The sequence below is a fragment of the Chelonia mydas genome, chromosome 5, assembly GCF_015237465.2.
Source record: "Chelonia mydas isolate rCheMyd1 chromosome 5, rCheMyd1.pri.v2, whole genome shotgun sequence".
Classification (NCBI taxonomy): Eukaryota; Metazoa; Chordata; order Testudines; family Cheloniidae; genus Chelonia; species Chelonia mydas.
In genome coordinates, this window is record NC_051245.2 from 23,692,709 (window position 1) to 23,708,297 (window position 15,589).

Here is a 15,589-nt window from a genome sequence, read left to right on the forward strand (position 1 = left end):
CAGCTACACTGTTATTGATACCCAGGCTAGAAGGGCGTGCAGCATCGGGACTCTACACGCCGCTACACATGGACATAGCCTCTCTCTCTGACCCAGTGACTCAAAGTCTTTATCCAAAGTGGAACAGCTTCAAACTGGAGAGAAAGAGGATGCCCCACATCAGAATAGCTAATAGCCCTGTAGTTAGAGCGCCTCTCCTGAGAGGTGGGAGACCCCTATTCAGATCCTTTCTCCACCTTAGGCAGAGAAGGGGTTTGAACCTGGGTCTTCCACATCCCTAATCACTGAGCTGACGGTTATAAAGTGGGCAGCAACAGCACCACCATCCCTCCTTCTTCTGTGGAGTTAGGTGCATACGCCACCTGACTTTAGGAGGGGAGGGTCCCAATCATGGACCAGGTGCCTTTCTCTGAGAGAAAGGTGAGGCTTAAGACCCACCCCTCTTGTCAGCATCTCCCATTAGCTAGCTAAGGTGCCGGCTCTTTTGAATCACAGTTTATCTCTCCCCATTCATTGTATAGGAAGTCTGCACATCAGGCTCAGGCTTTGTGGATCCCATTTTTGTTCCTGTAATTTGCTAGATGCCCAAAAGTTAGGCATTGCCATGCTGAGGTCCCTTTGTGAATTTGGTCTTTGTAATATCTCTGAAAGGTTTTAATATTAAAAAACAGTAGATATTCTCTCTCATCGACAGAAGTTGGTCCAATAAAAGATATTACCACACACCTTGTCTCTCTATTGTCCTGGGATCAACACAGCTACAATAACACTGCACAAAGTAGGTTTTTTTTTTAAACATGGGAAACGATGTACAGTATCAAACCCATTCTAAAACACAGTGCCAGAGTACATTCCCAGGTACTTACAGGAATAGAGCGATGAAGAAATTGCATTGATGCACATGCCCCAACATCCAATCTCTACTCCTCTTTCATAGGTAAGGTAAGCTGTGGAGTTATGTGGCGCATAAGGATTTCCGTGGTATACTATCTGAAATACACAAAGTGCAGGTGAGTGCTCTGCATTCACGTAGAGTCTCAGGTCCAAAGGAACCTGAGTTCCCAGTGTAGGACCTAATACACTTCAGGCAAGGAGAAAACTAGAGACCAATCACACAACTCTGTGTAGCCTTCAAGCTGTGCACGACCATGCACTCTGTTTTTCTTTTCTTCTTTCCCTTCTCATTTCCATTTTCCGTTTCCCTCCCTATTATTTTCTAACCTGTTCTTGCCTCTTCCAACCCACTGAGACTCTCCCTCCCTCCCAGATTCCCACCATCTCTCTCTTCCTCTTCTCAAGTTCCTCTCCCTTTTCGCTGTTTATCTCCCTCAGCTAGCTCCCCACAGTCCCTCTCAGACTTGCCTTGCGTCCCACCCTTCCTGTTGCCCTCCTCTTCTCTCTGGATTATCCGTTCTCTAAGGCTCTGTTTTCTCCTTTTTCTCACTTTGCCTTTTGCTTCCTTTCTTCCTTGTCCTCCTCCCCTCCTCTCTTCCCAATCTGTCCCTCCCCTTTTTCAACCACTTATCCCCCTTCACTTGCCTACAGTCAGTCATTCTCAGTCCCTCTCTGCTGCAGTCATTCATTCTCTCTCTCAGACTCATCCTTACACTCACTCACCCATACATACTCTTCCTTCCATTCATTCTCTGTCACATTCATTCTCTTATTCACCTCTCACCCATTTTCTCCCATGCTGCTGTATATTCACATGCACATTCCCTGGGAAACTCACACTCCCTCTCCCCTAGTGACACCTAGCAAATGGTTGGGGGCCAGAAGAAAACAGGCTGCTGGGTGGGAGGTGTTGGGATAAGCAGTGGGAATGGCAGCAGCTGCTGGGGATGTAGTCAGGAGCCTGACTGAAAAGAAGCAGCTGGGACCAGAGAGGCAAGAAGACAGGAGAACCACATGGGTAGGGTAGAGCACGGGGAGCCCCTGGTTTGGAAACTGCTTGGAGGAAGGGAGAGCCCCAGGGGCCCTGAAGGGAAGGAATCACTGATGGCAAGGAGCTGATGTCATGCTCCAGAGAAGGCATCACAGCACAGTCTAGAGGACATGGCAGGGGAAGCCTGTTCATAAAGGGGGTAAGAGGGCTGAGCTGCAGAGGGTTGTACTGCCCTAGAGAAGCTTTTCTGTTGTGCTTCCAGATGAAGGGTGCACATGGCGACTGCTACTCCAGTGCACCACAGCAGAGCCTATTACAAAGCAACAGCAGGTCTCTACTTAGCACACCTTCAGTGAACAGCGTTACAGTCAAAGCAGAGAACGGGTGTGTTTGCAACAGATCTCTGTGCTTTGTTCTAAATAGTCACATGGGAACGGATGTCCTTGCAAGTTCCAGGAAACATGATTAAAATCATTATTTCAACTCTTGCAGCCAAATGTGCATCAAAAGGCAGGAGGGCTTTCCTCCCACCCCCTCTGCTACCTGACAGATCTAGTTCTATAATGAGGACCTGAGGGCATTCATCTGTCCTTTACAAAACTCTCAGTCAGTTGTTCTAGCAGTTACTGACCCTGACATCATTGTCACAGCATAGGCAAGTGCTTAAAACAATCCCATGAGAAGATTATTTTGGGGGGATGTGAGGAGATGTGTACATATCTTACCTGTCCCATGAAGTCAGTGAAGAAGAGCATGTTGGAAAGGAAAGCTGTCCACCCGATGAGGTGGCTGATGCACAGACAGCGATAGTGGGAAGGCATGCTTAAAACTGCCTTCAGGAGGCATTTAATGGTCATCCGTGTCTGAACCTGGAAGGAAGCAATTAACAACAAACAACAACAACAGGGTTGCTGCTTTGAAAACTAACAAAACAGCTGACAGCAGGTCAGCAAGACCTCAGCTTTTTTCAGTTCTGGGCCTTTTCTGTTTGTTTCACTAGGAAGGGTCACTGCAATCTTGACGGTCCCTTTGTTTAAGTTCAGTAACTACATATTTGTACCTTTCTTTTCTATTTGGTATCAGCGGAACTAGTGCATTGGTTAGCTGGCATTTAAGGAAGTCAATGGACAGACTCACAATGACTTTGATGGGAGCTGGAGTAGCCCAATACGGTAAAGTCTTTCTTGATATTAATATTACTATTTATTTCCAAATTTTCTGTCAAACTGTTTTTCAGCAGAAGATTGGGTTTTCGACTAAATGGAATTTTTCACAAAGTGTCAGAATTCAGTTTTTTCATAGAAAAACTGAATAGCAGAAAATGAAATGTTTAATCTGAAAATCAAAATATTTCTATTGTGAAATGCTACAGTGGTGCCTCATGGGAGTCGTAGTTCAGGTGCCTCAGGTGTTCCCATTCTCCTCTATGGGCTGGTCTCCCCAACCAGACTTCAGCTCCCATCACACATTGCTGCCACGTTGCCTGTATACATCACCACACCTTGAGGGGACACCACGATACTACATGTCCCATGAGGCATAACCAGGGAGCTTGGCTTATAGAAAACAACAAGAGCACAGGGTACCTGAATTACACTGTCCATGAGGCACCATGGTGGCAGTTCAAAATTTAAATATTTTGGGTTTGGCCAAAATATTTTCCCCAAAACTCAAAATGTTCCATAGGGGAAGAAAAAACAAACCATTTTTCTGAACAGCTCTATTTATTTGTATTACAGTGGCACCTAGGGCCCCAACTGAGATCAGGGATCCATTGTGCTAAGCACTGTACAAGTACACAATGAGAAAAAGTCCCTGGCCTGAAGAACCTACAACACAAGGGCAGATTGTGTTAGCCTTATTTGTGTTGAGTAGTGTCTTATATCACAAATAACCAATGGAACTACCCAATGAGTAAGATACTACTCAGCATAGGTGTCACAATTTAGCTCTAAATAGATAAGAGGTGACAAATGGTGGGAGAAAGAAATATTATCATCCCATTTGACAGACGGAGAATTGAGGCACGGAGAGATTAAATGTCTGGCCCAAGCTTACAGAGTTTGTGGCAAAGCTTGAACTGAACCCAGATCTCCTGAGTACCAGTCCAATGCCATAACTACAAGACCATTTACAAAGAGAGGTTTTCTTACAGTCCACCTACAAAAACTGTTTTATGTGAATCTGAAATAGACTTTATGTTATCAGGCATCGGTACCGCGGCTTATTTGTTTGTACAATGCAGAGCACTGTACTGGTGGGCATTAAATAATAAAACCCATGAATTTACCAAACAGCCAAAGGTTAGGCAATTAGGTTTGGCTAAAATAATCTTTCCCTCACTTATGTTTCTCCTGAAATCTTTGTAGCTAATTAAAAAACTTAAGTGGGCCAAAATCTGCCCTTTCATGTGAATGGGTGGGCGGGGTGGCAGGCAAATTGGAGTTCTTGGGGAGGAGACATCTTCCCCTCTCCCCACCTTTTGCAGAAGGGTTGGCAAAGCTGGATACCATTGTAAAATGCAGTGACCGCAGTAGTATGTGAAAGATGGTGGAGTGAAACACTAAATAAACTGCACCGTGGTATCTTTTATAGAAAAGGTCTCTGAGCAGTCTGTGCAAAGCAAAGAGGACAGGAGCCATGGGGCCCCATCACATGCACCTAAATGTGACCTGTTTTTCGAAAGCACCAAACACTCAGCTGGTCTCAGTGAAATCAATTTGAAGTCAATGGGATTATTCATGGGGATAAGTGCTACTCATTATGGCTAAGGGTTACAGAAGCAGGCCCTAAACGATCTGGCAACAAGTTAGAGGACAAGCATTCAGTCCAGATGTCTATTCATACTATAACAGTTTGTCATAAATATAAAGGGAAGGGTAACCACCTTTCTGTATACAGAACGATAAAATCCCTCCTGGCCAGAGGAAAAACCCTTTCACCTGTAAAGGGTTAAGAAGCTAAGATAACCTCACTGGCACCTGACCAAAATGACCAATGAGGAGATAAGATACTTTCAAAGCTGGAGGGGGGGACAAAGGGTCTGTCTGTCTGTGTGATGCTTTTGCCGGGAACAGATCAGAAATGCAGCTCAGAACTCCTGTAAAAAATTAGTAAACAATCTAGCTAGAAATGCGTTAGATTTTCTTTTGTTAAATGGCTGTTAAAATAGCTGTGCTGAATGGAATGTATATTCCTGTCTTTGTGTCTTTTTGTAACTTAAGGTTTTGCCTAGAGGGATTCTCTATGTTTTGAATCTGATTACCCTGTAAGGTATTTACCATCCTGATTTTACAGAGGTGATTCTTTTACCTTTTCTTTAATTAAAAGTCTTCTTTTAAGAACCTGATTGCTTTTTCATTGTTCTTAAGATCCAAGGGTTTGGGTCTCTGTTCATCGATGCAAATTGGTGAGGATTTTTATCAAGCCTTCCCCAGGAAAGGGGGTGTACGGCTTGGGGGGATATTTTGGGGAAAAGACGTCTCCAAGTGGGCGCTTTCCCTGTTCTTTGTTTAAAACGCTTGGTGGTGGCAGCATAGGGTTCAAGGACAAGGCAAAGTTTGTACCTTGAGGAAGTTTTCAATCTAAGCTGGTAAGAATAAGCTTAGGGGGTCTTTCATGCAAGTCCCCACATCTGTACCCTAGAGTTCAGAGTGGGGAAGGAACCTTGACACAGTTCAATCACCATGAAGAACCATGAGTTTAGTCAAAAGATTCATAATAAATACTGAAAGTCTATGATTGCTTTTAAGGTATCTAATCTTGGAACAACACACCAGCATTAATTAGATTAGCTAATTCACTGGTAGCCCTTAAAAAACAAAATCATTGCTTTTTGCAAAAATTATGTTAACAGAACTGCTTCTCTTTTAGTGAAAGGTCTTTATAAAGCAATTTGCAAGTGCTTTTTTAGTTCATATAGTATTTCTAATTTTGTAAACGTAGGGTATTTTTAGTGTCGTTCAAGGATCGGTGTTGAATTCTCACAAATTTTCACAGAAGCTTTCAGCAATGTCAATTTATATTTGATATAGGACACAAATCAGTTGAAGAGGGAATTGCAAAAATAATCCAAGCCTGTCTCATTGAAAGCACACCAACCTGGCTTCAGGTTGATACCTCTTGCAGAGAAAATAAATATGCAAGAGCATGGTCCTTAGACTAGAACAAATATGAGCCTCAAGGGGTGCTTGTTTGGAAATAAAATATAAAAGGGGGACAGAACAATAGGAAGTTAAGCGGTTTAGCAGTGGTAGTAAATGAACTTGGAAAACATTCAGTGGATATGGCATGAGACAGACAGAAGATGTGTCTTTAGGGAGGCACTGGAGTGGTACACACATCTGTGGCAAGGCGAGGGCGTCTGGACTGATACTGCTAAGCCAGGCACATCAAAGAAACATGAGATGCATAAGAATGCTATGAGTCAGGTGGAGGAAAGGAAGATGACACTGAGAGACACAAGACCCTCAATACCAGCATCTGGGTCTCTGGCAAGCTGCTCAACTGAATGGTTAGAGAGGAAGACAGTGAAACAGCAAGAAAAGACAGGTTGGATTTTCTGAAGTATCATGTGTGATTGATTCACTGGCATTAGCTTGTGTGGTGAGAGGCTAGCTGTATTATGCAGCTTGATTATCATGTTCTTACGTGACCCGCTTTCTCTGTTCTCAATAAATCTCCCTTTCTGAGCACTTCTGTGGCCAAAGGGAGTGGTGGGTGTTTGGCACCTTGGACACTCTGGTGAGCAATGGTGGTGAAGGATGTTGACTGCTGCGGCTGGGCTAAGGGAATGGCAGGGGTAAAGCAGGAAGACATTGTAATGTGTAAGTTCCATAATTCTGACAAATTACTTATTTGTTGTTTGTCTCTTTCTTTTTGTCTTCCCTCCAAGCAGGGCCTATCATCCATTCTATGTTCATTCAGTTCCTAGCACAATGGGGCCTCAAGGTGCTAGCGGAATATAAACAAATAGTAATACACCTAAAATCAGGCCACTTTTATTTAGGAACCTAAATGAGGATTTGGGTGCCTAACTTTAAGCACCCGGATCTGAACATTTTGGCCACAGGATTTAGCTAGTTTCCAAAGATTTAAACCAGAGACACTTACACAGAATGGAAGCAAAACAAGCAGCTCACTAGCTCAGTACCCGTGGTTAGGAACAAACACACAGATGAGCATTTCATTTTCCTAGGGTACCACAAGAATGCAATGGGGATTCTGAACACTTCTAGTCAATGTAACAGCAAAAACAAAAGCCTGCCTGTTTCCCTTGGCTAGCATTATGCTGGAGATACAATGGTCCCATGGTTTTCAGAGAGAATCATCTCAGCGATTTTCCCAGTTGCCTTGGCTTGAAAAAATGCCTCAATGCAATGTACAAAATGCAGGTGCCAATTTACAACCCTTCAGCACCCGCTCGCACCTGGGGAACACTGGAGAAGGGATAGGGATAAAGCCCCTAAGTAACAAAACGCAGCAGCCAGTTGTTTACCACTGACTCACAGTTGGTGTGTCTGATTGAGGAGCAATTACAACACAATCAGTATTGCCAGGATTTACTTTTCCAAGATCTGAATACCATACTCAATTAGAGCAGTGAACACAGGTATTTTGCCTTTGGAGTTTCCATGTGTATGTGCCATTGACTTCAACAGGAGCTGTTCATAGGTATCGGAGGACAGCTGGGTTTCTAGTTCTTTCTACACATTATGGTGTTAAAGCTCATTACAAAGTGGTATACTGCTAACCCCATCTGGGGAAATATTGGGAAACAGTGGCTAAGAAATTTGCCTGATCTTATATAATTAATCCATGGAAGGGTCTAGAATAGATAACCCAGATTTCCTGCTCCTCAGTTGCCTTCCGTAAGCACTAAACAATGCTGCCTGTCCTGTAGTTTTCACCAATCTGGCTGTTGATGACAAATTGAAGAAAAGTAACTATCTCTAGAAGAATGTTACTGCTTCCATGTTACTTTTCTAGAGGACCTGAGGGTCTTGCTGATCACGTCACCTGCCATTGCATCATAGGCTCCAGGCTTGTAGTATGGCTATGACCTTCCCCAAATGGAATGTTACAGGCTACAAAACAATTACCTGTGTCTGTGGTGTTTCGGTGGATTTCCCCAACTCAGATAAAGTCTTTTTTTCAGCATATCCTGGTTTTAGATAACCATTGTTGACACTCTCGATGGAACCATACTCGGAGGGTCCATCCACTTTCAGCAAGAGCTTAGTTTCTGTACTGTCATCTCTGAGAGGGGCTTCGGGAATGCTGCACAAGTGTACAGTAAGACAGATTAGGAAAACCAAAGCCGCAATGATGCACATCACCTGGAATTCCGATCCCAAAAATCTTCCTAGTACAGAATTCCCCCAGTCCATAGCACCTGTTAGGTAACCCAGGGCACCACCCAGACCTGGAGAGAGAAAGAAAGAAAACTCCACTGTCATTTATTAAAAACAAAGCAAAAACCCAACCTCCAATAAGTTACTGAAGAATTATTATTAAGATGTCACAATATCTATGAGGGAATTCCCGGCATCACAAGAAATTAGAGCTTTATTGAATCCTTGTGTGACTGGGTGTATAAACCCCTCACGGGACAGCAAAGGATTCAAGAGCAGTTCTGGGCTCAGGAGGCCCCACTCCTCCGTTGGTGGTGGGTGGGTTTAAAGGGGAGCTGGCCAGCTCAGTTGGGGGTGAACAGAACAGGGGGAAGGACCAGCTCTGGAGGATGATGCAGCCAGACACAGACCGGGAGGAGGAGCATCAGGGGGCAGTAGCTCTTATGGGCCGGAGATGGGTGGGCAACCCATGAGGTAGGACATGAGGTTTGCCAGGACAAACTGCAGCCTGCTGCAGGGAAGGGGGAGCTAGGAAGTGACCCAGGGAGGCACCCCAGGGTAAAAGGCATGGGACAGGCCTTGCAGGGCTCTGGATTGGAACCTGGTGGAGCAGAAGGGCCAAGGTTCCCCTACTTCCCCTACCGCAACCGCTAGGTGGGGTGACCACGAGAGACTACAACCACAAGGCGGGGTGACCACCAGACACTGCAACCATGAGGCGGGGTGACCGCCAGAGACTGCAACCGCAAGGCCATGGGCTCTGGACTCATTCACACCCTGGCATAGATAGTTATCGAGTCATGACATGAAACAGCTTCCTAAATTCTAGTTCGTCTGGATATAGAAATCCAAGTGCTTACACAATAGCTTGTTGTTGTTTTTAAAAAATGAAATGATTTAATGTTCATAAGAGATGCTGAATTGACAGCCCTGGGTACAAAGTCCTCCCATAAGCAGTACAGCATGGACTACAGCAGTGCAGGCTCCCTCACACCCCACCCCAATGTTCTTCAAGCCTGATTTGGAGGGACCATTTCAAGAGGCTGAGATGGGAGATCATTCCCTATGGTCCACTCAGCCCCAGTCCTGTAGACTGAGAGTGCCATGATCTGAATTAAATCTAATACTAGCACAATAAGCATTGTATCCATCACATTCCTAAACGGTGAGTTAGTTGCAGAAGTGCGAGGATACGTTTTTAATAATCAGTTGTTGCTCCAGCAGCCGCTTCCTTCCACTGCATTTTGCTACCACACAGGCAGTCACACCACACAGCTAACAAAGGGGAAAACAAAAACCACCCATTAAAATAAAGGCTGTATTGGCAGCTGCTACTTCATGCCCTGTGGCACGCAGGCACTTAAATCTACATGTGCGTTTAGTCTCCCTTTCAGTTTTTGATTTTTATTGAAATTGTCAAGGTTCCTTCCCCACTCTAAACTCTAGGGTACAGATGTGGGGACTAGCATGAAAGACCCCCTAAGCTTATTCTTACCAGCTTAGATTAAAAACTTCCTCAAGGTACAAACTTTGCCTTGTCCTTGAACCCTACGCTGCCACCACCAAGCGCGTTAAACAAAGAACAGGGAAAGAGTCCACTTGAAGACGTCTTTCCCCCAAAATATCCCCCCAGACCCTACACCCCCTTTCCTGGGGAAGGCTTGATAAAAATCCTCACCAATTTGTACAGGTGAACACAGACCCAAACCCTTGGATCTTAAGAACAATGAAAAAGCAATCAGGTGCTTAAAAGAAGACTTTTAATTAAAGAAAAGGTAAAAGAATCACCTCTGTAAAATCAGGATGGTAAATACCTTACAGGGTAATCAGATTCAAAACATAGAGAATCCCTCTAGGCAAAACCTTAAGTTACAAAAAGACACAAAAACAGGAATATACATTCCATTCAGCACAACTATTTTACCAGCCATTAAACAAATCTAACGCATTTCTAGCTAGATTACTTACTAACTTTTTACAGGAGTTCTGAGCGTCATTTCTGATCTGTTCCCGGCAAAAGCATCACACAGACAGACAGACCCTTTGTTCCCGCCCCCCTCCAGCTTTGAAAGTATCTTGTCTCCTTATTGGTCATTTTGGTTAGGTACCAGCGAGGTTATCTTAGCTTCTTAACCCTTTACAGGTGAAAGGGTTTTGCCTCTGGCCAGGAGGGATTTTGTAGCACTGTGGACAGAAAGGTGGTTACCCTTCCCTTTATATTTATGACAGAAATAAATAAGATGACTTAATTGGGACAGCAGCCGGGTTTGAAACCAAGATCTTCAGAGCTAAAAGCAAGAACCGCCTCTTCTGGAGCTAATGTGGTAACACTAACAGGGATGGACACATTGGGTGAAATCATGGCCCTGCTGAATTCAGTGGGAGTTTTTCCATTGACTTAAGTAAGGCCAGAATTTCACCTGTGTAAGAATAACAAGAAATTAAACTGACTTCAAGCAGTGGAGACTTGTGTTAAGAACTGAAGGTGCCAGGTTCAAACCCACAAACAAATAAATTACATTTTCATTTCTTTAAGGGCTTTCCTTCTGGGAATTTCAATGCATTCATAAACATCAATGAATTTAGCCCAACAGTATGCCAACATTTTTATGGCTGACTTAGAACAACGCTTCCTCAGCTCTTGTCCCCTAACACCCTTACTCTACTTGCGCTACACTGATGACATCTTCATCATCTGGACCCATGGAAAAGAAGCCTTGAGGAATTTCACCAGGATTTCAACAATATCCATCCCACCATCAAGCTCAGCCTGGACCAGTCACACAAGAGATCCACTTCCTGGACACTACAGTGCAAATAAGCGATGGCCACATAAACACCACCCTATACCGGAAACCTACTGACCACTATACTTACCTACATGCCTCCAGCTTCCATCCAGGACACATCACATGATCCATTGTCTGCAGCCATGCTCTAAGATACAACCACATTTTCTCCAATCCCTTAGACAGAGACAAATACCTACCAAGCATTCTTGGATCTCTATCAAGCATTCTTAAAACTACAGTACCCATCTGCTGAAGTGAAGAAACAGATTGACAGAGCCAGAAGAGTACCCAGAAGTTACCTACTACAGGACAGGCCTGATAAAGAAAGTAACAGAACGCCACTAGCCATCACCTTCAGCCCCCAACTAAAACCTCTCCAGCGCATCATCAAGGATCTACAACCTATCCTAAAGGACAATCCCTCACTCTCACAGACCTTGGGAGATAGGTCAATCCTCACTTACAGACAGCACCCCAACCTGAAGCAAATACTCACCAGCAACTACACACCACACAACAAGAACACTAACCCAGGAACCTATCCTTGCAGCAAACCCTGTCCACATATCTATTCAAGGGACACCATCATAGGACCTAACCACATCAGCCACACCATCAGGGGCTCGTTCACCTGCACATCTACCAATGTGATATATGTCATCATGTGCCAGCAATGCCCCTCTGCCATGTACATTGGCCAAACTGGATAGTCTCTACGCAAAACAGTAGAGTCAACAGTGTGCCGTTGTTGCCAAGAAGGCCAATGGCATTTTGGGATGTATACGTAGGGGCATTGCCAGCAGATCGAGGGACGTGATCGTTCCCCTCTATTCAACACTGGTGAGGCCCCATCTGGAGTATTGTGTCCAGTTTTGGGCCCCACACAACAAGAAGGATGTGGAAAAATTGGAAAACATCCAGCGGAGGGCAACAAAAATGATTAGGGGACTGGAACACATGATTTATGAGGAGAGGCTGAGGGAACTGGGATTGTTTAGTCTGTGGAAGAGAAGAATGAGGGGGGATTTGATAACTGCTTTCAACTACCTGAAAGGGGGTTCCAAAGAGGATGGATTTAGACTGTTCTCAGTGGTAGCTGATGACAGAACAAGGAGTAATGGTCTCAAGTTGCAGTGGGGGAGGTTGGATATTAGTTAGGTTGGATATTAGGAAAAACTTTTTCACTAGGAGGGTGGTGAAACACTGGAATGGGTTACCTAGGGAGGTGGTGGAATCTCCTTCCTTAGATATTTTTAAGGTCAGGCTTGACAAAGCCCTGGCTGGGATGATTTAGTTAGGGATTGGTCCTGCTTTGAGCAGGGGGTTGGACTAGATGACCTCCTGAGGTCCCTTCAACCCTGATATTCTATGATTCTATGAAAAAAATAAAGGGACACAAATCAGACATCAAGAATTATAACATTAAAAAATGAGTCGGAGAACACTTCAGCCTCCCTGGACACTCAATTACAGACTTAAAAGTGGCAATTCTTCAACAAAAAAAACTTCAAAAACAGACTCCAACGAGAAACTGCAGAACTGGAATTAATTTGCATACTGGACACCATCAAATTAGGCCTGAATAAAGACTGGGAGTGGATGGGTCATTACACAAACTAAAAACTATTTCCCCATGCTAATTTCCCCCCCTACTGTTACTCACACTTTCTTGTCAACTGTTTGAAATGGGCCACCCTGATTACCTCTATGAAAGTGATTTTTCCTCCTGCTGATAATAGCCTACTTTAATTGAATTGTCTTATTAAAATTGGTAAGGCAACCCCCATCTTTTCATGTACTCTCTCTATATATATCTTCCTACTGTATTTTCCACTCCATGCATCTGATGAAGTGGGTTTTAACCCACGAAAGCTTATGCTCAAATAAATTTGTTAGTCTCTAAGGTGCCACAAGTACTCCTCATTATTTTTCCTTTCTAATGTATCTACGCTGGATCCTTCATCAGGATCCAGTCGGAGGCTCCTTTGCCCGTATGAGAGTCCTACTGAGCTTATTGGGACTCCACATAGGAGGAGTCAGATCGAAGCAGATCCCAGTGCAGGCTTAGGGCCTTCATATCTATTTGTATCTCTACCCTTTTTTAAATGGATTCAGACCTGATACAGGGCATGTAACTGTGTGTCTAGTTCTCTGTGTATATAAAATCTCCCCACTGTATTTTCCACTGCATGCATCCAATGAAGTGAGCTGTAGCTCACGAAAGCTTATGCTCAAATAAATTTGTTAGTCTCTAAGGTGCCACAAGTCCTCCTTTTCTTTTTGAAGATACAGACTAACACGGCTGCTACTCTGAAACCTGTCTAGAAATACAGTAACATTAGAGGAAAAAATGCTGGTCCAGAGATTATTCATACTAATCTTTGCCATATATACTGAGAGAGTAAAAGATATTTTCATTCCACACCCACGGAAAAGTATGAAACAGCAGGGATGTTTAATATTCTCTGCTGCCTGTTCTGCTTTTCCATTCATTCATTAACGCTCCTTCCTTTTTTTAGTTGGCAATTCTGTGCACAGTTAAAAGGAATCAATGTTTCCTTTACTAAGAACAAACGTCCATCTCGAGTTAACTAATTTTCCCTCCACTCCTGGATGGGAGAAGGAGACTGTATTCGGACTTGTGATCAATCTTACACTGTAATATCTCAACCTCATCATCATTGAGGAATTAGAATTCTGTCTGGCTCTTAATACCAAAATTGTCTCCTGCAGATCTCATTCCTGTGAATAATTCTGACTAACATGAGTAATCCCATTGACTTCCATGGCCTGCCTATGTGAGCAAGGATTGCCTGTATGAGTAAAGGGTGGCAACACTGAGCTCTACAATATATTAACTAATCTGAACCAGAGAGAAAAAACACCAGTATGCACCAACTCATTAACCATTACAATATTCCTACATGCTAGATACTGTAATATGTGGGGTTTCTCCTCTACTCTACTCAAGTTAGAAAAAATAATCTAGAGATTTCCTCAAAAATGAAAGAGCAGGTATCCAAAGAAACTGTGTAAAATGACAGAGTAAACATTTAAATTTGTGTACTGTTACATTAATGTGTAATCCTCTGCAGAGTAGTGTGATAGGAGTCTATTTTCTTTAGAGGCTGCTAAAATCCGGAGTAGAATTTTCTTTTACTCTAGTTTTGTGTTAAATGATTTCAACCAAAAAAAAAGAACATTTTTTTCCTGAGACAATACCTAGTAATTAGTGAGTCTCCATGAATCTGTTAATGTTTGTAATGTGCTCGAAGATGAGAAGCTTCACAGAATGTAATTATTTGATTATTACTACTACTGCCTACAATTTTTGTAAATCAAGCTTTCAGAAAAACCTAAGATCAATAGAAATATTGCCTTGGAAAAAAATTCCAAAGGAAGCTAGTTTTTAAACAAATAAACATTCTTTTGCAGTCCTCACATCCCAAACATGTTAGCACTGAGACCAAAAACTTTAAGGGACTATCAACAAAAAGTGAAAACGACTTCACTGATTTTCATTATCCCAGAGGAGAAAAAGGCTAAAGATAATGTGATAAACTCAGGACAGACAGCTGAAAGGCGGGGGGGGGGGGGGGGGGGAGGGAGTAGAAAACAGTCCCAGAAGGAGGGGTAGGAGTCCCAGAAGGGGGGGTAACTACAGGTCAATCAGGTTCAGCTGAGAAGGGAGTTACCTGCGATCAATTAGGATCAGCTGATTCCAACTAAGGGCTGCCTGAGACCTTTTTTTAAACCCTCCATTGTTGGGGGGGGAGAGTCAAGCTGCCAGTAGGCAAGGAACAGCAAGCCTCACCAGGAGGGGAGGCTGCATTCCCTCCCATAAGGGAGAAAAACCAACCTAAAAGACTGGCTGAGAGAAGGAGCGGACTACCCCTGTGCAGCCAAGAGGGACTGTTTTACCCCAAGCCCGTCTCACCAAGGCTAAACAGCTGAGTCTGGTGAGACCGAGAAGGTGCCTTGCCACAATAAATAAATAGCATAAGCAGTTCAAAGTACGTTGCAAATGAAATCCTGTCTCCATTGAAGTCAACAGCAAAGCTACTACTGACTTCAAGAGGATCAGGAGTTACCTTGAATTTTTAAAATTCTCTTATTTTTTTAGTACTGTACAGTATTATCAGTAGCATAAGGTAAATGTGTTTTGCTAACACAGTACAAGGCTCTGATCCTGCAAGCTGATCTATACAGGCAGACCTCCTATGCCTACATGGCACCCTATTAACTTCAGTGGGGCTCTGCATGGGTGCAAGGATCCATATACATGGAACAAGTTGCAGAAGCAGGAACTATACCTGCCCTCTTGCCTAGGAGAATTGAGGAGGAGTAAGGCAATACCACTACCAACAACAAAAAGTTACAGAACCAACAGGATGTGCACATGCCTTATTTACCCCGTAATGTGATCTTACGGTTACCATTGTCCTTCCTTTCCCTCCCTTGACTGATTATAACCCTTATTCACTGTGTTATGTTGACTTTAGACTGTGTGCCTTTTGGCACAAGGGCTGTATCCTTGCTTGATCTGAGCCTAAAATACT

The 15,589-nt window shown here is 43.6% G+C and overlaps 1 protein-coding gene across 2 annotated transcripts in view; it reads right to left on the bottom strand.

Annotated features, from left to right (window-relative positions):
• The window catches only part of SLC45A2 (solute carrier family 45 member 2), a 36,387-nt gene that overhangs the window by 17,948 nt on the left and 2,850 nt on the right, over positions 1 to 15,589 (bottom strand). For both annotated transcript variants that reach the window (XM_007068843.4, XM_043546988.1), the window contains 3 exons: positions 7,987 to 8,309; positions 2,611 to 2,754; positions 867 to 990 (listed from right to left, as the gene is read on the bottom strand). In XM_007068843.4, the coding sequence (XP_007068905.3) occupies positions 867 to 990; positions 2,611 to 2,754; positions 7,987 to 8,309 (591 nt within the window). The remainder of the gene's footprint in view (positions 1 to 866; positions 991 to 2,610; positions 2,755 to 7,986; positions 8,310 to 15,589) is intronic.